This window comes from Branchiostoma lanceolatum, chromosome 6 (genome assembly GCF_035083965.1).
Source record: "Branchiostoma lanceolatum isolate klBraLanc5 chromosome 6, klBraLanc5.hap2, whole genome shotgun sequence".
In the NCBI taxonomy this organism is placed as follows: Eukaryota; Metazoa; Chordata; class Leptocardii; order Amphioxiformes; family Branchiostomatidae; genus Branchiostoma; species Branchiostoma lanceolatum.
In genome coordinates this window covers 1,292,014-1,305,076 of record NC_089727.1, presented here as the reverse complement: position 1 = coordinate 1,305,076, position 13,063 = coordinate 1,292,014, and the positions used below count along the sequence as shown (strand labels likewise).

General features: G+C 43.7%; 4 protein-coding genes across 19 annotated transcripts in view; 2 read left to right on the top strand and 2 right to left on the bottom strand.

Moving 5' to 3' along the window:
- Positions 1–72: 72 nt before the first annotated feature.
- LOC136436104 (mediator of RNA polymerase II transcription subunit 7-like) lies at positions 73–4,395 on the top strand. The gene is made up of 5 exons (XM_066429839.1): positions 73–266; positions 888–1,093; positions 1,886–2,013; positions 2,691–2,831; positions 2,994–4,395. Exons 2-5 carry the CDS (start codon positions 899–901, stop codon positions 3,202–3,204), a joined length of 675 nt encoding a protein of 224 aa, XP_066285936.1. The 5' UTR covers positions 73–266; positions 888–898; the 3' UTR covers positions 3,205–4,395.
- Positions 4,396–4,777: 382 nt separating this feature from the next.
- Positions 4,778–6,473, bottom strand: LOC136436103 (mitochondrial ribosome-associated GTPase 1-like). The gene has a single exon (XM_066429838.1). The coding sequence runs from the start codon at positions 6,471–6,473 to the stop codon at positions 5,523–5,525; it is 951 nt and encodes a 316-aa protein (XP_066285935.1). The 3' UTR covers positions 4,778–5,522.
- A 396-nt stretch (positions 6,474–6,869) lies between these two features.
- Positions 6,870–7,240, bottom strand: LOC136436105 (mitochondrial import inner membrane translocase subunit Tim8 B-like). The gene has a single exon (XM_066429840.1). The coding sequence runs from the start codon at positions 7,143–7,145 to the stop codon at positions 6,870–6,872; it is 276 nt and encodes a 91-aa protein (XP_066285937.1). The 5' UTR covers positions 7,146–7,240.
- Positions 7,241–8,858: 1,618 nt separating this feature from the next.
- Positions 8,859–13,063, top strand: part of LOC136436100 (ubinuclein-1-like) — a 36,736-nt gene continuing 32,531 nt past the window's right edge. For 4 of the 16 annotated variants that reach the window (XM_066429833.1, XM_066429827.1, XM_066429824.1 and 1 more), the window contains exon 1: positions 8,862–9,436. In XM_066429833.1, the coding sequence (XP_066285930.1) occupies positions 9,254–9,436 (183 nt within the window). In that variant the 5' untranslated portion in view covers positions 8,862–9,253. Of the gene's footprint in view, positions 9,437–13,063 lie in introns of all 16 variants that reach the window. The other 12 variants (XM_066429822.1, XM_066429828.1, XM_066429819.1 and 9 more) reach the window with 8 other exon arrangements.

Genomic DNA, 13,063 nt, shown 5'->3' with positions numbered 1-13,063 from the left:
AGGAATAACCTAGTAATGTAAGAAATGAATGATTCATAATAATAATAAATTATATTTGCTCATAAATAAAATCCATTTTGTGCGTAGAAACATGGTTTTGCAAAAATAATAAGAAACACCCCTTTATCTAAAATAGATTCAGCCGATACTGTCATGGCGGCCGCTTGAAAAAAATCACGAGAACGCTGAAAACACATCTCATCGGGGGCGATTTCCTCGAATTTGTAGCAGAATTATCAACTTTCTTGTATCTTCTAGAAGTTAAGGTACGTTATTTAAGTCCTACTTTCCTTACCTTTAGTACGTAGATGGCAATAGTGACGTATAATTAATATGTGACGGCAATCGGACCTGCATGAGAAATATGGGGTGGGGGGTTTGTTTTGTTCGACCCTTTGTCATATTGAAATCATAAAACGCCAGCCTTATCGCATATCTAGCTTCATAGCTTTAAACTATGTCGCATGCTGAGTATGTGTTTGCCTCTGCTACTGACTGCCAGGGCAAAATGAGAATTTTTTTTTCAAAGAAGGTGCAAATGATTTGAAAGTATAAAATGATTTTTATCTTTCATCACATTGCTTCAGAAGTTAAGAACTTAAGATAGTGGGAGATATATTTAAGAACTAATGGTGAATAAAATGTCCTAAGCCCAGCAGTAGGTTTTGGGTTGGCATTAGGAAGGGCATCCAGCCGTAAAAACTCTTGCTACAAAAAAGGACTTGCACTTGCTGAGGAGTTCTGGGGCTTCCCCATCCATGTGCAAGCACGTCTAACCCCCAGATGATGGGGAACAAAAGACGTTAAATTGGATAGAGAGAGAGAGAGTTATGTTATGATAATTTGAAATGATGAACTTAAAGTTAAACTTTAATTTTTCATCACAGAACTGTAGAAGATGGCAGAAGGTGAGGGTGAGGCTGGGGTGAGCGCCATGCCCCTCCCTCCCATGCAGTTTGTCAGCCAGTACACGACGGAGAACGTTTCCCGCGGCCTGGCGCCCCCGCCGCCCCCACCAATCACAGACCAGTACTCGATGTTCGGCAGCGACTACCAGGTGGACGACCAGATCATCCGCCCGCTGGAGTCACAGGTAAAACAAACAAACAAACAAATAAGCAAACAGGTGAGGGGAGGGAGAGACCCGCTGTTTCCATTAAGTACTCGTTACTTAGCCTGGGTGCCATCCTATTTCTACCGGGGCTCCTACACTCGCCTCCCTCAAAAAATATTACCTGATTCGAATTCCAAACGGAAGCGGGTCCAGCGATCCCAGACTATTTTTTGAGGGAGGCGAGTGTAGGAGCCCCGGTAGAAATAGGATGGCACCCAGGCTACTCGTTACTAGTACTTGTGAACTTGTCTGAAGACCACTAATACTTAATTATAAGAAGACAAGCAAAGATTTCAGACTCAGACTTAATCCCCTTTATCATTTTATGGTAGCCATTACACCAAAGGCGCTGTTGAGGCCATAGAGGCAGGGGGTTGTTATCCACAGTGTCCAGGGCACAGTACTTAAGGGCTTAGCCTGGGACCTCCTCCTCCCCCTACTTTGCCCCTCGCGGTGTCATCTAGGGGTATTTGAAGTTGAAGTATTTAGAAGGTGGAGCCTAAGCCTCTCCTTCCACCACCAGTTTTACCTTCCCAACTGAAGTAATGTACCCGTTTTTACACCTGGATGGAGCAAGTAGAGACAGAGAGAGACAGATGTCCTTGGGATGAACTAAAATTATCCTTTGCTTACTAGTAAGTCAAACTGATGAGAATAAAATACTTTTGATATGTCATTTCTTGAATAGAACTCTCACTGTGTAACAACTGGCTCAGAAAGAACATGTACGTGTATAATTTACTATAAGTATGACACTGCCTTCCTCTGCAGGGAATCCGTCGCCTCCACCCCGACAAGTTTGACCACAAGCTGGAGCTGAAGAAGCTGAACCACTCCATCCTGGTCAACTTCCTGGACCTGCTGGACATCCTCATCAAGTCACCAAACACCCCGCGCAGGTCTGCTGGACAGTTACTGTCTGTTTTATGTATCTCTAGCCATACTGTAGGGTTTAGACTGAGGCTGGACATCCTCATCAAGTCACCAAACACACCGCGCAGGTCCAGTGGATAATTACTGTCTTTTTTATGTATCCGTATCCATATTGTAGAGTTTAGACTGAGGCTGGACATCCTCATCAAGTCACCAAACACGCCCCGCAGGTCACTCTTTGTTTTATGTATCTGTATCTGTAACTGTATCCATATTGTAGGGCTTAGACTGAGGCTGGACATCCTCATCAAGTCACCAAACACCCCGTTTACCGAAAGTTTACCGGTGTTGGTAGACATCACAATGCAGCAAAATTGAACGGTAACTTTCAACACAAAAATGAGACTTACCCATATTTTCGACTGACCGACTCCAGTCTTTGTCCAGAAATGTGCAATCCATCCTTCTGTGACGTTACGTTATGCAGATAGAACATGTGACTTGGTCAACAGTGAATCATAAGTTGCAGAATGTTATATAAACTTCATGTACCATAAACTTCCTGGTTACATATATCACATTAAGAGTGTAACTGCCCTTCGCTGTTTCACACAAGCTTTACAGACATGGCAGCCAGGTGGCAGTGTCTTGTAAAGTAGTGTTGTAAAGTTCTTCATTCTTATTCACATTTTGCTGCATCCAGGGAGGAGAAGATCGACGACCTGAACCTGCTGTTCATCCACATGCACCACCTCATCAACGAGTACCGGCCACACCAGGCGCGGGAAACTCTCCGGGTCATGATGGAGGTGCAGAAACGACAGAGGCTGGAGACGGCTGACAGGTTTGTAGAGATGTGCCTAACTGTAGTGTTAAAAGGAAAACAACAATTCCTCAACCACCACTTGCTAACCACTGGTCTGCATTCTGGCTATGCAGCAGTACCACCTAGCAGATTATGTAAGAACTGCAGCATGATACAATGATTCTGTTTTCCCCACCCCAGGTTTCAGCAGCACCTGGACCGCGTCATCGACATGCTGAAGCAGTGCGTGCAGTCCATGCCCGAGGACATAGGGGGCGCCTCTGACAGCGAGGACATCAAGCCGGACCTGGAGGAGCTGAACAGACAGGCGGGGATCTCGCAGAGCAAACGCGACGAGGACTACGGGAAAGACAGACTCATGTGCAGCATAGTGGACAACATCAAGTCATGATGAACATTCTTAGCTTCCAACACAAGGAGTCTGTCTGATTTTGTAGATTTGCACTGTAGCCTTCATAGGCCATATTGTATCCAGTCTGACTACGGAAAGACAGAGTCATGTACAGCATAGTGGACAACATCAAGTCATGATGAACATTCTAAACTTCCAACCTCCAACACAACAAGAAGTCTGTCCGATTTTGTAGATTTGCATCATAGCCTTCATAGGCCATATAGCAGACAGTGGAATTATGAGTAGGCAAGAGACACATGCTATGAAAACGCATATGGGGCCGTGCATACTGTGTCCGGTCTGACTACGGAAAGACAGATTCATGAAAAGCATTGTGGACAACATCAAGTCATGATGAACAGCTGAATATGTTTGGCAACATAATTAAGTATATAAGAATAACTATTGTCAGTATGATTCCCAAATCTAGTTAGCTCACGAGCTGATCTTCCATTGGTCGTAACAGGAAAAACGATATGTACAGATCATACAGTTTCATTGAACAGGCAAATTCCCCTAGCCCTTTTTGACAAGTATACTGTATTAGCATACAGTTGAGAGCCTAACAACTCTGACTTTTAATGTTAGGGATGAAATAGGTCTCAAGCAAGGAGCGACTGGAAATCAGTAAGTGGACTACTGCTGCACTGATGCCAGTGAGTTTAAGTCATTCCTACACCATGTTTGGCATAGCCTGTGTTACCCAGTTTCTCACTGCCAGGGACTAATCCCCCTCCCCAAGACCCACAGTCAAGCGGGCCACTAGGAGCATGAACAGTAGAAGCATGAACAGTAAGGCCATGTGGTCCATATCTGTTTCTCACTGGCCCACACCACTGTGCAAGCACCACAGCAAGGGACTCGCTGAGTTCTCTACATGTCCCTACTGGGCCATTGCAGCAGTCAGTGAACAATATGAAGGATGTGTTCACCTGTACATACTGATCACATACATGTAGATGTATCCAGTAATATCACCTATTTATTAGGTGCCTTGAAGGCAAAGGAGACGCAAAGCGGAATGGGCATTAGCATAACTGCTAGATTTCATGCCAACTAGACCAAGGACATTATCCAGATTTTTCATGTCCTTGACTGGACCAAATGTAACAAGGCCACGGCTTACAAACCTGTTTTCTTAATTCCTAGACTTGAGCTGATTTGGTAATAAATGGTGTCGCAAAATAAGCTTTTATTGGGATCGTTTTATACAACTTTGTCTTGTTCTTAACTCATCGATCTTATTAGGTTATTACTTAGCCTGAGTACCAGCCTGTTTAGCCTATTGTCCGCTCCCCACAATCAGCTACCAGATCGTGAGGAGCGGACGAAAGCTAAAAAAAGGCTGGTACTCAGGCTAGTTATTACTAGGAGAAGGATTTGACCTCAAAAGTTTTCAATCAAACCTTACTGTAGCTTTTCTAAGGCTATAACAAACCTCGCTCATGCCTGTGTAAAACCCTAGGACCTGTATGTGCCCATGACACAAGACATATCTACGGCCCTTTTTCCAATGAAACATTATCCCACACTCATGCTATGAAGCAAATGAAGTGCACAAACATCAATGCAGATGATCAGTCTGTTGTATTTCAAACTTCAGTTTCTGCTACCCAAGCCCCTGGACTCAGCATCATTTACCACTATTAGCAGCTACAATTATAACTCCAAGTACTTTTAGTTTATCTTTGCTAATGACATGGAATTACTAGGAAGGGACAACAGAATAAACACTTGGTGAGGGCAATGTCTGGCTGGCAATGTAAGAAGTCACCATAGTAATGCTTGTTACCTCCCCTTCATTTGTCTAATGAGAATACGATGTTATTGACTGATAGTTGACATATCAATCCTTGAAATCATACACACCACTGAGTACATTATTAAACCTTGGATGATTTTGGTGAGACATTTGGAAGTTCTGATGCTAAGGGTATATGGCATGGTGACATTTGAGATGTCCTAAAATCAGGTACAAACATCTTCACTTAATACTACATGTAATTTTAATCTTAAGCCTGCAAATCATGATAATGGATTGCCTTATGACAAAATCAGTATGATATGACTTTGACACAATAGAAACCATCAGTAACAGTTGATCCAATCAATGCCATTATACAAAGAGTCCTGTTTGCTTCTACTTTTTCTAATCTATGTAAAACAATTTCCCCTTGTCCTGCTGCTTTGATGCCTGTACAGTCCAACACAGCTGGTCCTAGCACCCCCCCATCTGTTCAGTCGAGCATGGCAGGCCCTAGCACCCCCCCCATCTGTTCAGTCGAGCATGGCAGGCCCTAGCGCCCCCTGTCTGTTCAGTCGAGCATGGCAGGCCCTAGCGCCCCCTGCCTGAAGTCCCTCAGGAACTGCAGCGCGGCGACCTGGAAGTTGGGCTGGTGCACGATGACGGCGCCCGTGCCTGAGTCCATCCTGACCTTGCGTGACTTCCCCATCGTCACGGCGATGTGCCCCAGCACCCTCATGACCTGGTCACACGGCTCCCGCAGCCCGTAGTGTTCCACGTAGCGGAAGTTCTCATGACGGTTCAGACGGAAGAGTAAGTAGTCGGCTAAGAAGTCCTCCCCGACCAGGTGATCCTTGATTGCCCCTACGAGAGCCAGTTTGAACCCCGTCTCTACGTCTGGGATGTTGGGGGAAAGCACGCCTGGCGTGTCTAGTAGAAAGATGGACGGTCTGTCTGACACACGGATTTTCGTCAGGACACTTCGCGTGATTCCCGGGTCTTTCCCCACAGGTGTGGCCTTCCCCTTCTTCAGGTACATCCGGCGGAAGGCGTTGATGAGGGAGGATTTTCCCACGTTCGGGATCCCGATCACCATCAGAGTGATGTCCTCATCCTCCTCCTTGTGGTACTCGGGGGAGGAAGACAGGATCTCCATCACCTTGGGCATGATCTGTTTCACGTCCTGGTCCTTGAAGGAGTTGCAGCTGGAGAAGGTGAGGTGTTCGACGTTCTGCCGACCTAGCTTCTCCTCGATCTCGTTTTTCCTGGACAAGTCGGCGAGGTCCATTTTGTTCAGGACGAGCAGGTGGGGACGCACGGACAGGGTTTCCTGGAAGCGAGGGGTCCGTCCCGAGATGGGGATCCTGGCATCGTGCACTTCCAGGACACAGTCCACCTGCCTCAGCTGACGCCGCATTCTACTCAGGCCTTTCGCCATGTGCCCGGGGAACCATCTCGTTACTTCGTACCCTTTGTAGTTAAACGCTGTGCGAAACTTGTTCGCAACCCTAGAACTCGTCATTTTCTGTCACAGTTCCTCAAAAAATCGCCCAGAACATACACTGCATAAAGTAAAATAAGTCCTTCAAGTCATACTGAAAAGTATGCCTCTCCCTTGGTAGAGTAATACAAAGAATCACAAAATTATACAGGGAATTTTTAAAGCTCAAAATGTAAAGGTGGGGAGGGGGGCGTCCTTGCTGTTTCTCAGTTCAGTTCTGTCACTACCCGCTACAGTATCTGTGTGAACCTGACCAGGATGTGAGGTCCTCCCTTTAATAAAGGAAGTTATATAAAGATATACAAGTGATTTAGAATGCTCAGTAAGTAAAGTTGTTCCTCAATACAGAGTTTGTCACAGTCTATCTGCAGACACGCTGTCAAGGTGGGGAGGGGGGCGTCCTTCCTTCTCCCCAGCTCAGTGCATCCCGCCTGTAGCCCCCCGCTGCAGCAGCTGAGTGAACCTGTTGGTGACGTTGATGGTCGTGTCTAGAAACCTCTCCACACAGTTCTGCAGACAGGCCTCGGTGCGGTAGTCCAGCTTGTTCCCCAGGCGGGAGTCGCCCACGCACGTGTCCCAGCACTTGTCGGTGAAGTTGTGGACCTGAGCCTGGAACTGCGCCTTCACTTGTTCCTCCTGGATCATCTGACGCAGGACGGGGTCTATTGTCTCGTCTCCGCCCGGATTATTCATGTCTGAAGGAGAGATCGCGTCTTCTGGCGTCGACTTCGAGCAAGGCGATGTCTTCCAAGATGGCCAAGAGGTCAGGAAGGACAGTGGAAGAGACCACTTTTAATGGAGGATCCAAAAATCATCGTACATCCTAAAAAGAACAAAATAAAAGTAAAATATATAAATAAATTGACTAAAGAATAACACAAAGAATTATTTGTATAAAATCGATAGATCATAGACTTCATTTGATGGAGTAATAATGAATATTACTATCGAAAAGTACCACATTTCAAGAGTAGTTTAGCCTGGATTCAAGCGAAGGGGATTCTGGGTACAATAATTGCAGACGACACTAGTGTGTCATACAACAACTTGGGAAATATATCTTTACAAATGTACTTCAGTGTTCTTGCCATTTACGCGATGTTTTGGTGTATTCAACTCTTCAAAACTCTTCACTTTCAAAGAATGTTTCCCTGTTAACTAAAATAGGCCAACTGTCTCTCAGATAAAACGTCACTTTTCCTTTGCTTTGGCAACTTGAAGAAAACATTCAAATAGGTTCCAGGGCAATATGAAACCAAGTTTTGGCGTCCAAATTTGCCAAGCAAAATGCTCACAAGTCGAAACCAATGGAAATAGACAAACAGGCAGACATTATACTTTTATATTGCGCTTTTCTGTTTAAAAATAGAAATTAAATTTATCGAAAATATCGTCAGCACCATATTTTCTCACACCTAATTTTCTGCACACGTAAACAAGGAAAGAAAAAAACTGTTCAACCTCAAGAACAGATCAGTTACCCCGGATTATAACCTATGCCTAGTGTAAACTAGTCAATTTAACTCGAATGATATAAGTTGTAAATATTAGTGATTTCATTACAATACATTGCAAACATACTAACAACGTAGATGAGAGCAATGTTGAACGTTGTTTAAATTGCATCACAAATCCCCGCTGGTTATTTCGCATTAGCTTTAATCCATCATAATTCATTAGCTTTTTGAGAAAATGAAGGATAGTAGTTGGATCGATTTGTGTCCGTGGGGGTGGTTTACAGTAAACATGTCTAAAGCAGTTCAATGATATAACGTTACACAGCTTACTAGTTTCTGAACCAAATATATCAACCTAACTATCAAGCAATATAATAAGAACACCTAGCACAAGCCATACCTAAGATCCTATCATATCACTTCATTTGCAAGTCGTCAGTGTTACTCAGCTGTTTGAAAATGTCAATAAGCAGTTTAATAATTCAATATGTCAAAATGACAATGGTCAGAAAGGTAGCTATGTGTGCTATACGCTAGGGAAGGACTAGTAGGGGTAGGGGCCCGGGGGTGTCCTGATGAAAGCCTGAGTTGCAGCTGCATGGTGTCCGGACCATGCAGCAGCAGAACGCAGTGCATGATGATACTGTCAAAATAATTATTCTTTAATATAGTGAACAAGGCTCAAAGCAACTACTTTCTTTATCTCAACTCCGAATAAACAACAATGAAAGCATTTCCTAGTACATGTTAAATCGTCTGACTGTTCCAAAATTTTGTCCAGTTGCTTTTTTTTGGCGTATTCCTTAGTTGTGATTGTTAAAAATATGTGCCCGGCTGTATAGTAACGTTATATTGCTGAGGTTAACTACAGTAAAAGTATAAGTTTAGTATTTTTGTGATTGGGTAAGTCCAATTTTTGTGTTGGAAATTACAGTTTAACTTGTTTCAGAATATCTTTGTGATTGTTTACAACATGTGGCCGGTTGTGTAGGTTTATATTCCTCAGTTTAACAAGTAAAAAGTATTTCCTGGTTCCAAGTTGTGATTATTTACAACATGTGATCGGTTGTGTAGATTTATATTCCTGACTTTCACAAGTAAAAGTATTTCCTGGTTCTAAGTTGTGATTGTTTACAACATGTGACCGGTTGTAGCAGACGACACTCCAGGCCACGCCCCTCCAGCTATCCCACAATCCTGCACTGCGCATGCGGACTAAGCTCCTGGTGACAGAAAGCAAAATGGCGGCAATGGCGGCTAAACTTCGAAGTTCAAGTTGTTGACTTCTTCACAAATCTGTATTTCTGCTGTGTTTCTGAGCTGCGTTCGACCTTCGAATGAACCATGGCGGAGGCCAAGCGGATTGTGCCGATTCCTCTGAAGGGAGTGAAGCCGCTGAGCAAGGAGAAGAAGGAGAAATCGTCGCCGCCTCGTGCTCCGACTCTGCGGTTCGCCCTCTCCCTCACGGCGAGCACCGACAAAACCTGTCCCGAGCTCTCCTATGTCGACCTCGTTAGAAATGCCATGGTGAGGCCTCTTTCTATTTTATTCCTCGCCATTACTGTCTCCTCTGCCTTGGCTGAAAAGCTGACAGCTGTCGGTGTTTGCTATAGCGAGAAGTCGGGCGTAGTATGGGGGGTTGTCAGGAACGGGAGGGGCGACCATACCTTACAAAACAACCTGGAAATGTTCGACTTTTGAGCTCGAATTTTAACGAGCGGAAAATGCTGGGGTTATTTATCACCCAACAACAGTCTTCCATTCCTCCTTGTGGTCATGCTGCTCGTTTTTAGGCGACGAGAAGCCTCAAAATGAGCGACCGAAATCGTACATGTTTCCCCGGACATTTTTGTGGTGGGGATGGTTCGCGAATGGTGCGGGTTTGAAGGCGTTTTGCCGGGAATGGAGAGGGAGAAAACGGCCGAAATCCTGTCCAGACAAAGGCCGACATGTCTGTTCCCGACGTGACAAATTACACAGCCCAAACCCGATAGAAAACACTTCCACACGGCCGGGAGAAGGGCGAGTTCCCTCCTACAGGCGCCTCCATGTTGACCCGAGTACGTTTCGTCCCGTTGTGTTGTAGCGCCCTGGCTGAGCTCGGCGCCTGTTCTGTAGTCTCAGATGTAGAACTGTAAAAACGCTGCCAGGCTCCCACCCGAACCACTGGTAGCACACACACAAGTCTGTCATTTACAAAATCTGTCCAGCTTTTCCTGACGAAGGGAAGGGTGGGGAACAGTTCGGCAGCCATGTTGGACTTTCAGCCAAAATATGTGCTCGGCGTTGTTGTAGCCGAGAAGGGAAACTTGAGTTGCTACAATCGGAGGACTCTTTTACAAAACTCGTGTTGCAGAAAAAAAGGGAGAGTGTTGTATAGCGTGGTTTTTGAGAATCGTTTTGGGAAGAATTTTGGTGGCAGGATTTTCGGATGGTTTGACTGATTTTGCTCTTGTTTGGGGTCATGAAAATAACCTTTGCAGCCGGGCACGGATGTGAGGAATGTTCCCGGTGCATGTCGCCTTTGTAACCGACTTGCGCGAGGGAAGGTCTCCCGCGAACTAACCCGTCCGGAACAATCTGCAACTCTCTCTTTAAACCGACCAGAAAATATTATATATTTCGTGGTTTCTTTTATTTTCCGTGCTTCTTGGGGGGTGCATACATAATGAGGCGATTAACGAGCAGGTTGATGAGAGTGATCGGGGTGTGATCGGGTGCTAACCGCTGCGGCGGCGGCGGGCAGGGAGGGAGGCCCCGGGCCGCACGTGCGGCGCTCGTGGGGAGAGCGCGCGGGGACGGCACGGCACATTTTTGGGTGGTTTCCCCCGTATTCGCTTATTTTGGGGAAAGTCTGTGTGAAAAATGCAAATGAGGTGGCTGTTCTGTGGATATTAAATGAGGGTACAAGTTTGCGGTGCAGACATGCGTGTGGGCTGGAGTTTTGGGAGGGGAGACAGACAGAAGCGCCCGCAAGGAGTTAGGGCGCGTCGGGAAATGTTTTATTGGTAATGAGTAGCGTTAATTAATTGCCTCATTTGCATACTTGCATACTAATTAGCGCTTCCGGGGCGGCGCTGGATAGTTGTATGGCGCTGACGTGACTTAGAAATTGCGGATTTAAAACTGTGGATTTTAGGATAGGTAGTTTGGTTTTGCACACCTGATTAATTGGGACAATTTACATACATGCATACTAAGTAGGGCCGATTCAATGCCCTTTGTTGTATCACGTACTGGGCGTGATTGTTTTGTGCAGAATCTTGGCAGATTGGTTTCATTTGTTGTGGTTGATGAACAATAACAACATGATCGGAAGATAATGCTAATGATGCTTTCATTTACATATTTGCATACTAATGAGCTACCTCAAAGGGACTAATTTTTTTAGATTTTTGCTATTTTCCCACACATTTTTAGTCTTATACTTTCAGCATGTGGTAGTTGGAATATTTACATTCTTGTATGCTAGACTGGCACAATAGAAAAGTTGAAAACACTTATTTTTGTCACTAAAATACTTCTGCTAATCTTTTCTATGATTCAACTTGAATTTTTTTGCAGTCATTTTGCCTTGTTTGATTTTTGTGTGTGCAGAACATAATTTTAGATAGGCTAACAATTTATTTACTTCACTTTTTGCACAATTTAACATAATTTCACTGTAGGCCTGTGCAAATAAGATTTGTTAACATCCTGTCCTACAGTATTGTCCGTCAGTATTTACAATAGCTATAGATTGTCAGAACTGGGAAAGTAAAGGTACTGCCCCATGAATAACTTACATGTACATATGATAACATGGATAGGGCGACATTCACTGTCTGTTTTCACGCCAGTTTTTCTGCATGATTGTAAGATATCTCTAAGCAGACGCACGACTATGACATGGTACATTTTATTTGGGTACCATTCTAAATTCACAAAAAAGGAGAGGAGGCATAGTATGCCCATTCCCTCTTTCTTATGAATTTTGAAGAAAGTAACGAAAGAAAAAAAAATTGTGAACAAGCAGAACAATAATTCAGTTTTGACTTGAGGAGAGTTAAACAAAAGTATAGCTGTTACTACATGCAGGAGAGAAAAAGAGTTTTTTTTAGATCCGTGGTTCTGTAGCACAGAAGTCATACAAGGCAGATACATGTATATTTGGGCTGTCTAGCTTTCGAAAGATTCTCTTGATGAGAAATGACCGAGATTTCTATTTACACTGAAGCAGGCCCGTATAATGTAAAAAAATAGTGCAGTCTGTAGAAGTAGAAAATCAGTCAAAATGTTGGATTTGGATTAAAATCTCTCTGAAAAAAATTTGTAGTAGTAGATACAGATGGTGAATGGAAAGTTGGAGGACAGGTTTATATGGTATCTTCATGTACAATTGCCCAGGATGGTACAGATATGCATGTGTTATGATTATGAATGGCATGCAGTAAAACTGATTAAGCTGCTTATACACCAGTAATGTAAAGATTGTATATATATGTCAATTACTTTTAGGCTTATATATCAGCTTTTTGTATCAACTGTTATTTAATTATGTCAGGCTATATCGAAATTTAGAAGACAAGTTTATTTTGATGGTATCTTGTTACATGCACAAAGATGCTCCTGATATGCATGTACTGTATATCTTTATATATAATGTACATATATAATTTTATGATAATGAATGACAATGCATTAAAAGTGCTATGGCTGCTTGTACTGTTTAACGCAAAGATTGTTCTTGTATATCGTCCTGGAGTACCGCTATTATACGCCTTACACGTTTTCTTCTGAAAAATTTATTGTTAAGTTTCAATGACACCACTATTCACATGATTTCATAGATTTTGAGCTTTTGAGATGATATTAGATGATATTAGAAATTCAATGATGCTGGACTAGGAATTACTGAAACAACTGCATGTGAAGTTGGTCATGTAGAGTTGCTGCACTGTATCCAGTTTCCACGGCAATAAAATCAGTGATCACCATTATATTAGCACCTGCACCATGATGTACGTACCATTGCCCAGCACACATAAATCCTGCACTGTAATATTGGACAGATGTAGAGTGGCTTGAAACATTTACGTTGAAGGTCACAGTTCTGTGCTTAGTACAGTGTTTCAAGAATATTTGGTTGCCACAGTTTTGAACAAGTGATGGCAG

Bases quoted from the DNA above. Each gene is read 5' to 3' on its own strand.
- LOC136436105 (XM_066429840.1), bottom strand. From the start codon at position 7,145: ATGAATAATCCGGGCGGAGACGAGACAATAGACCCCGTCCTGCGTCAG.
- LOC136436104 (XM_066429839.1), top strand. From the start codon at position 899: ATGGCAGAAGGTGAGGGTGAGGCTGGGGTGAGCGCCATGCCCCTCCCT. The intron at 1,094-1,885 runs GTAAAACAAACA...CTTCCTCTGCAG, and splicing joins TCCGCCCGCTGGAGTCACAG to GGAATCCGTCGCCTCCACCC. The intron at 2,832-2,993 runs GTTTGTAGAGAT...TCCCCACCCCAG, and splicing joins AGGCTGGAGACGGCTGACAG to GTTTCAGCAGCACCTGGACC.
- LOC136436103 (XM_066429838.1), bottom strand. From the start codon at position 6,473: ATGACGAGTTCTAGGGTTGCGAACAAGTTTCGCACAGCGTTTAACTAC.